At 37.2% G+C, this 8,993-nt stretch overlaps 1 protein-coding gene across 1 annotated transcript; it reads right to left on the bottom strand.

The window, feature by feature from the left end:
• Window positions 1-2,206: 2,206 nt before the first annotated feature.
• Window positions 2,207-3,093, bottom strand: LOC126802810 (auxin-responsive protein SAUR32-like). Its single transcript, XM_050530518.1, has one exon. The coding sequence runs from the start codon at window positions 2,836-2,838 to the stop codon at window positions 2,494-2,496; it is 345 nt and encodes a 114-aa protein (XP_050386475.1). The 5' UTR covers window positions 2,839-3,093; the 3' UTR covers window positions 2,207-2,493.
• Window positions 3,094-8,993: the final 5,900 nt, after the last annotated feature.

Here is an 8,993-nt window from a genome sequence, read left to right as displayed (position 1 = left end):
TATTGTTGCATCAAGTGGAAATTTCGTGTTAGATCAGTCTTGATATCAGGTGCAAGTGTTGTTCAAGTCATGGCTATTTTGTGATTGTAAAGTCTTTTGGTTTTTATTCCATCTCTGGGCAACACTCTCTGCTTTGCTATAAGGCATGGATTTTTAATGTTTGGACCCAGAAAGTTTTGATAGTGTTCTATCCTTGATAGAGTTGATAATCTCATATCAACACGTTGACTGCATTTTCTTTATTTCTTATAGCATATAATCATATGGTCTTTCCCTCATTCCCATTCAATAGTTTAGGACCAATGTTTGAAATTTGAGACTGATGGCAAAGTGTTTTAGGATAGTTAAAAAATCATTGGTATAGAGTAGAGGATTATAGGATGCTGATCATGTTAGTACTGTAGTGCATCCTTACAATTGAAAAAAAAAAAAAAAAAAAGTGGCCGGCCAAGTACATGTTAAGTCTCAAGTTCATGTTTTTTAATTGAGTTCCTCATGTCTTAAGCTTCAGGAAGTCAGAACCTTGAAAGAACCAAACAGGGAACGGTTCCTAACTGTTCCTACTCTCAGAAACCCAAAAACCGAACCGTTTAAGTAGTACGGTTCGGTTCCCGGTTTCATTTTTTTAGGTCATTTTAGAACCGTTTACAGCCCTATAACAAAGCATGAGTCTGACATTAACTAACCCTAGCTAGCTAGTTATGGATGCAAATAAAGAAAGAAAACAAGCGAGACAGATACAATGCTGGACATTATTATACCAAATGAAAGACAATGATGACAAACCAGCATAATTGAATCATTATTTTTTTATTAGATCATAATATTGCAAAGTAGGGCATGGAAATACTTAATCCTTGATTCCTTATGTCTGTGATCTCTATTATTGAGTTATTTGAATTGAACAAAACCTACCTCGAAGACAATTCTCAACCAATCGCAGTTGGCCTCGCAAACCTCCAAAACTGTACTTCAGGAAACCAACAAACCCTCAGTTTAGTATCCAAATTACTCTAAAATTTGGTAAAATTATTAATTATATACAAGGAACTGTCAGGTAAATGGGAAATGGTCATCAGAATATCTAGTATCAGCTCAGTTGTCAATTTCGTTCCTGTGTTTCTTATATTGCAGCAGTTAGATGAGCAGGTTACCTTTCTGTTTTCATCGATCTTGAACTTTATAATCGCCAAACTTCTAATACGCAAACCAAATATAGGTATGAGCTTGCATGTTGGAATCTTATCCTTTTGGCCACAACGTCTGCAATACAAAGAGTCCCAAGAGATATGCTAACTCCTATGTTCATGGACTCTAGCAATTTATTTGGTTGACTTTAATTGACAGTTTCATCACAACACACTATGAAAAATATAAATTTGAAAAAAAAAACTCGTAGCTCGTTTGGCGTCATGAATGGTGGTGCATGCTAATCGTTTAAAACGACTGCGAAGACTTGGTGAGTAATATCTGAAAAACAGATTCTTAATTGATAATAAATAAGCTTCTGAGAAAAGTCGAAAACTGCATTCTGTTTAGGGTCCTTTGGATTAATCCACACAGTGACACAGGGTCTACCATTTACGCAGCTCGATCCCAACTGAAACCTCTCACCTCTCCAAACGTGGATGTCATGCATCCACCGGACTCTTTCTTTCTAGTGTGTTCTACTGTAGTTAGTCTTCTTCTATCACCTACCCCAGTTCCTTTAATGCGATCCAAACGGCAACAATAACCAACAATAGAACAAGATAAATCTGAAAAAGAAACTGGCAAAAGTGATATAACACTCACAATTCCAAAGCGAGAGTTTCCGATCAGTGATTTTAGTCTGCAAGTTATACAGCACAGTTTAGCTAGAATGGTCCATACTCTACGTCTAGCTTATGGTCCAGAGAAGTCTCTTAGTCATTTCATCGTATACACTTGGAAATATTTGAGAAATTGAACCTCGAAACCTCATCTGATATTTGCCTATCAATAATTCTGATAAATATGAGAGATATTTCGATTGAGATAGCAATTTTAATGGCTTAAAGCAACCGCTTAATTTGGCCCTACAATCTTGTGGCCTTGTCTATTCTTTCCCCGTCAATTTTGTTGTACCATATTAGTACCCTTGTTAACACGGAATTTACTCCAAAGAATATTGCAGAATAAAGATGAGGAGGAAAGGAAGAAAGGAAAAGAATACAAAAGAATGGAAAAAGAAAAGCTCTCGAGTACTCTTGAGTGAGTAAACTCTATTTTTTCTTTAATATGATTCCTACACAAAATTAAAAATGACCACTTTGCAAGCCACATTAACTCTAAGAAACTTTTCATCATCATCATCCATTATCACCACCTCACCTTTTCCATCATCTTCCAATTAACAACCAAAACACAAAAAATAAGAAACAAAGACTCCAAAATTTCCACAATTGAAATTGGGTCTCAAAACCTATTCTAGCACAAGATACAATCTTTGATCGACCGGTTTCTTGATGATCATCAAACCCTAAAGCACCCTCCTACGTGGTGGTGATTGTGGTGGCCGTGAACTGACCGCTCCCTATCAATCATGCCCTGAACGTACCGGAATTCCTGCACATGGCAAGGGATGGTGATGGTGCCCTTCTGATCAAACCCGTACTCCTCCTCGGCTTCCTTCAAGAGCTGAATGAAGAGCGGGTGGTTGAAGTAAAGCACAGGTACCACGAACCTCTGCTGCTCTTCTCCCAGGCCTACCTTGATCGCCAGACACCCCTTCGGAACGTCTCGGCCATTCACCTGCTTGTTCTTGTGGTTGTTGTGATGATGAAGGTGAGGGAGGTGTATATGGAAATTCGTACCCATATCTGAAAATTAAAAAACCAACCCGGAAAAGAGAAAGGAGGAAAAGAAGGCGAGGAGGAAGATCGCAGAAACAAACCCTAGTGCCCTAGCTAGATGAAGAATCTCAGAGGAAAACGCAGGAGAAGGGCCATGGATCTGAGGCAGCGATGGCTTGCTTGAATAGGGTTAGGGAAGAGTAACTGAGAGACCGCGGTACGTTGGTCATGTTCTATAGGGACTTGTTCAAGTGCAAAACGTATACGAAGAAGAAAGGGAGTTCGGATATATAGAGGAAAGATTCCAACATAGCCACGTGCTCTAATCTTCTGAGCTACAGGCCCCACCCCGTCTCCACTGGATATGATGATCCCGGGAGTACCCTAAAAGAAAGGAACCTTGCCTTACACTAGTTTACTGGTCTAAACAGCTAACCGGGATGAGAACAAGTAACTATATTTCAGAAGTTCTCGATGCTGGTCGAATCTCTTGAATAGACTCGTTTTATAGTGGGCCGGGCAGAAATACACCAAATATAATTAGGGTTCCGTAATTTTGACTCAAATTGGTCTCTTCTCACACAATCTGAATGAGGATCAATCCTCATCATGAAGATCCTCATCTTTTGGGAACAATACATGAGATAAGAAAGTGTGCGATTTATATGCTGCCTAGGGCAAACAAACACACACAGTAACGTACATAGACTTGTAGATACGGCTACCTAAGAATATTGTGCCTCCTCCTCCGTCCGACAACGAGCTTCCTTAGCTGTCTTCGGACGGGATTGGTTGTTCTCATGTGGGACGTTGTGATGGTCGGGCTCCTCAATCGATTGTGTGATTCAGGAGTTTGCAGCTGTGGTTGCTAGTGAGGAGAGGAGGGGATATCGGCAACGGTGGCGAACAGCGGCGGCTCCTTTGCAGTGTGGAGGACGGTGAACAAGAAGTTTGGTGGAATCCATCAAGGGGTCATCAGATCTGGTTCCGCCGAGTCCTTGGATAGTGTTGAGTGTCACAGACATGTATTTGCTGTCACAGACATGTACTTATGTGTTTATTACTCCTATGAGTTTGATCAAATTCTGGGATATCCTATTGTGCTAACTACTGCTAACCTACTTTTGTTATCTGTCGTAGTATGAAGAGTATGGAGAGGACTGTGTGGGGATGCTTGATGGCATGTTCTCTTTCGTGCTGCTGGATACCCGCGACAACAGCTTCATTGTTGCTCGTGATGCTATTGGAATCACTTCCCTCTACATGGGCTGGAGTCTTGATGGTAATAGCAAAACCCTGTTTCTGATGAAATTCTACTTTTCCTTTTGTGTTGAATATATGTGACAATAAAATTGTTCTCTTTTTACATGATGTGATAGTGTTGAGTGTCGAATTTACGTTCAATACATAAGGAATCATAATATGACCTATTTTTTGAATACGAAAGACACAAAGGTTCAAGTGGAAGGAAGCCAAGACACGTGGGTGGAGTTTGGGTTTTGAAGCACAACAAGCATAAACCGACAGTGAGGTGTAATGTACAGGAAGGCAAATTCCAGGGACACCCAATGGCAGCCCTAGAACATGTCCATGTTGCCATCTTATGTGTAAGGGACACAGTCACACTCACAACACCCTGTTGTATACATAAACGAAATGTACTTGCAACAAAATTGTAGAGGCTCGATCGAATCTATGAAAATCAGTGGCAAATGCAAAAGGGGTCCTTCTCTTTCGGCTTAACATCGCTTTCTAGTAGGTCCCCGACGACAAGATTTCTCTGGCTTAGAATTAGATGAGTATTTTGTGTGTTAATGCTGGATTTCACTATCTGTATATGGAGACTGCGTGCTGTATAGCATAATCGGCTCCCATTATTGTCTATTTGCACTGGGAAAGATTTTGTATATATGGAAGAGATTTTCCTTCTTCCTAAACGGTTTCCAACTTCCAATTGGGGATTTGACAAGATAAAAGATACATGTACTAGGATTCTAAAATTTCGTAGATGTTTATTCATGAAACAATAATGCATATATCGTAAACGGGTATATATCTGTATGCTAGTGTCAAAATTGAACCCAAATTTGAGCTTCGTTAGTGTAGAGGCTTACAAATACCATGACGGGCATCTTTACTCATGATGACAGATTGGTCATAAACAACCTGTTACAAAAGATAATAATCGTCTAATTTCTTGATACAGAATACAAACTGTCTAAGAACTTAATTGGTGTGGAGTCTGTATAATAGACTGTTACAAAAGTATATCACAATAGAATGTGAAATGTATAGGAAAGAAGTTTATTCATAGTTACAGTGAACTAAGAAATGGTCAGTGTGCTTCATCTATACAACACTTGATTACATCGAGAAAAACTTGTAGGTTACTAATTAAACAATTTCTTCAATGTTCATCGGATTGCACCTTAATTCATGCACCTAGAGAATTCTGACCACACAAGCCTTTGTGAGCGGTATCCGCAATTACTAGCTAGTTCGATCGGTGAGAATTTGAAGAATGAATCCGAAACAATAATTTTAGTGGACAAGTTTCACTTGTATATCTATATGGAAAAATGAGTTTACCTATTATTTTAACTACTATCCACCTCTCAATATATATATATATATATATGAGTGCTTTAAAATTAATCTATTATCTTCGCGTGTATGATTGTGTTTTGGTAGATATATAAAGAGAAATTTTAAATACACATTCATATTAATTAATAATTCAAATTTTATTACATAATATGTTGAATGACCAAAATAGGCATATATCATTATATAAATAAATTTCTACGTCAAAAGTCTTCTTCATATCAATTGCATGTTAAAACAAATTTTATTTCAATCGATCAATATAGTCACAAGCTGGATTCGGTAGTATTCTATTTGGCTATAAATTAGATGACGATATGCCCTACTTTATTGTAAAAATTCATCTCTCTCATTCCACTAATCTTCATAAACAATATTGTAATAGATACTTGATCAATCAACTGCATGCATCGTAACCTACTTCCAAATCCAAAAATTGCTTCAGATGTTCATCATCATCATCAATTCTGTTTGCATGCAATTGTAAGGTACGTATTCAGCAATAACTTCATTCGAAAACATAGCTTGGTCTGCAACAAAAGCCCGTACCTCTAAGCCACGCAAGATTTAAAAAAATTAACAAAATATTAAAGTGAAGAACAAAAAGGAACCCCAAACAAAAGTAAGTAGATGTGCGAATAGAATTTTCTGGGTATAGGTTCGTTCTAGCAGATCTAGAGAAAAATACTTTTAAAAAATGTAAATGTATATTAATTATATATATATATGTATGGTTTTAGAGATTAAGGGCATTTTAGGTATATATAGGTGTGTATTTAGTAAAATTTTGAAATAAAAATTAAACAATTGAGTGTATTAAGTAAGTGTGGTATATTAAGAATTTTGGGGTGTGTATTTAAAATTTATCATACATAATTGAAATGTGTGGTTGGTTAATTAATTGGAAGATTCAAAGCCAAGGAACTAAGTGGGGGATGGAAAAACCGTCCAAAGTGGGGGAGTGAGTATCGCTTTTTTTAGGAAAGCAAAAGAGAAAAGATATTGACATTTTATTCTGTGTTCAGTGGTTTTATATGTGGTTGCTTTCTTTGTGCCTATGAATATTATTCCTCAAACAAAATTTCCTTTGACCTTGGCAAATTAAGGTCAATGGCACTCAAGTAGCATAGCATTGGCACTTCATGATTGTATACGAGATCATTGGATCCATTTCCACCAGGTACAAATACAACCAGTACTAGCTAGCTAGATTAGCTAGTTAGCTGGGAAAGGCATAACTGGCTGCATTCCAAAATGACGTTTATGGTGAATCATGAGTCAAATCTGGAAAAAAAAAATTGGGCACATTGATAGCGTGCTGGGCTTGGTGTTATTTTCAAAGATAAATTTAGGGGGAAAGAGTTAAACTTTAGCCGGGTAAGAACTTGATCTATTGGTGAAGCTTTGTACTAATTCCATTGTGCGAGCTTAATCATGGTGATAAACTTGTCAAAAGAAGAGTGTAGAAGACATTGCCAGTTAGTGGCAGACCGATTGGGTCCAATATATACAACTGAATGCATAAGATCACAGCGGCGAGGAAGGAGTGAAGAAGCTAGCTAGGATGAGTTTGTGTTTTGAATTGAAAATTAACAAGAAAACAATGAAGTTCTAGTTAGCAAGTAATAAATTTATATATATAAAGATTCTTGTTTCAGAGAGAATCATTTAAAATGAAACAAACAAGCAAAAGTATATATAAAGAGAAGATGAACAATACGTTGGAATATTGTTGGCGGGGACTTGGAGGAAGAGCTACACTTCTGTGTTTGATTTCCCATCACATCTGTATGAAAAGATCCATATTCATATTCACAGTTTCCTAATTACTTGTCTGTGATCTATATAAATCAACAGTTTACAAATTACAACAATACAATGTAATAAGACACATGACGATATGCCATTGTTTACTGTTAAAAATTATGATCAATATAAATTCCATGTAGCTTGCTTCCAAATCGATGATTACTTATTCCTGTTTTTCCATTTGTCACGAGTTGGAGCCTAATAATTAAAAAGAAGAACATCACCTGTTTAACAAAGAGAATGTTTTGAAATTTGAACTTAATTGCATAATCATAGAGAAACAATGACCTTAAAAGAACAGGACATCAATGTTTAAAATTATATATATGGATCCATTTAAAAAAAACAAAAGGCTTTTCACTGTGTTCAGCCCATAACACACGTACTGGACTACTGGTATCTCAGTTACTGGTAGCCCAAAAGTTATGTCCTCTAATTGAAATTAGATTTACTCATAGCTCCAGTGGAAGAGAACTGAGAACATTCTCTCAAGGCCTTTCTTCCAAGCGATTCATAGATGGAAATATGAAATTTACAATGAAGCTCATCCTATTGCCATTCCAAGCTTAAACTGTACTCAGCTACAAGCACATGCATATGATGCATCTCCATCAGAACCAGTTTGCCTTGGATCCTCATTCTACTGTCTAAGGTAGGAGTCAAGGTCCCCTAGCTATCTAAAGCTATAGAGGATTACACAGTTTGATTAGCCTACAACTGACTGAACTGAGAATGGAGAACTATTTACAGCTTCCCATGCCCTAGGACCAATAGCCCAAAATTCCAATGCATCATCTCATCTAATTACTAGGAACAATTATCCCAAACCCTGATTCAAATACCAGGATTTGGTACATTAATTAGGGACTTCAGTCTTGGTCAAGTGGAACAATCACACCTCAATTATACACTCATTGAAAGTTGTAGCCATGCATAAAGCTAAAGCTCTTATTGGACACCATTCATCACCCAATTAACCTACCTCTGTCTCTTCTCTTTGTCATTCTGTGGAAAATCATGGCAAAAACAAAGCAATGTAGCTTTCTCTACTATGTAAGTTCCGAAGGTAAAAAAAGATCTAATTTCCTAAAAGGAACTTTTAGTCTTTACAGCAATATGCAATACAGTGATCTCATACTTGCAGTGGATGTATAAAGACCATCAAGAAGAGTGAAAAAGAAGAGCATGGACACCTCTATGCATCTTTGTAATTGAAGCTGGAAAGTGGATTACATACTGCAACTGTACAAGAAGGACAAAGGAATAGTTGCTAGCATATGGGATTGCTTCCTGGAATCCAAACCAGATGCTTTTACATAGATGAGAGTTTTCAGGAAACAGGTAATGTAACAGGGAAAGGAATAAGAAAAATCTTGAAATATATGGTGACTTTAGGAGACCACTAGTTTTGATTAATTATTAATCCCAAGCTCTGAAAGATGAATGTGTCTCTGTAAGATTATCAGAGTAAGATTGTAACTTACTCCAACTCTCCAAGTAATGCTCATAAGTCATAACTGCATGGAAAAACAAATTCCCCCTTGTTCAGACCTTATGTATCAACCTTGTTAGCAAGATCTCGAAATTCGTTTGAGAAGTTGTCATGCATGTATCCGTAATGCAATGCAGAAGCAAAGCTAGAATAGAAATGACAATAGTTAGATACATTAAGAAATGCAACAACTGAATCATCAACCGGTGAAACCAGCTTGTTGAAGAATATGCATGCATCAGCTTGGTTTTCTTGCATAATATGCTCCAATTTGA

The sequence above is a fragment of the Argentina anserina genome, chromosome 7 (assembly GCF_933775445.1).
Source record: "Argentina anserina chromosome 7, drPotAnse1.1, whole genome shotgun sequence".
Lineage (NCBI taxonomy): Eukaryota > Viridiplantae > Streptophyta > Magnoliopsida > Rosales > Rosaceae > Argentina > Argentina anserina.
The sequence above is the reverse complement of the archived record's forward strand: the minus strand, read 5'-3'. Positions and strand labels throughout refer to the sequence as shown.

Excerpts from the sequence above, each read along its gene's own strand:
- LOC126802810 (XM_050530518.1), bottom strand. The coding sequence starts at position 2,838 with ATGGGTACGAATTTCCATATACACCTCCCTCACCTTCATCATCACAAC.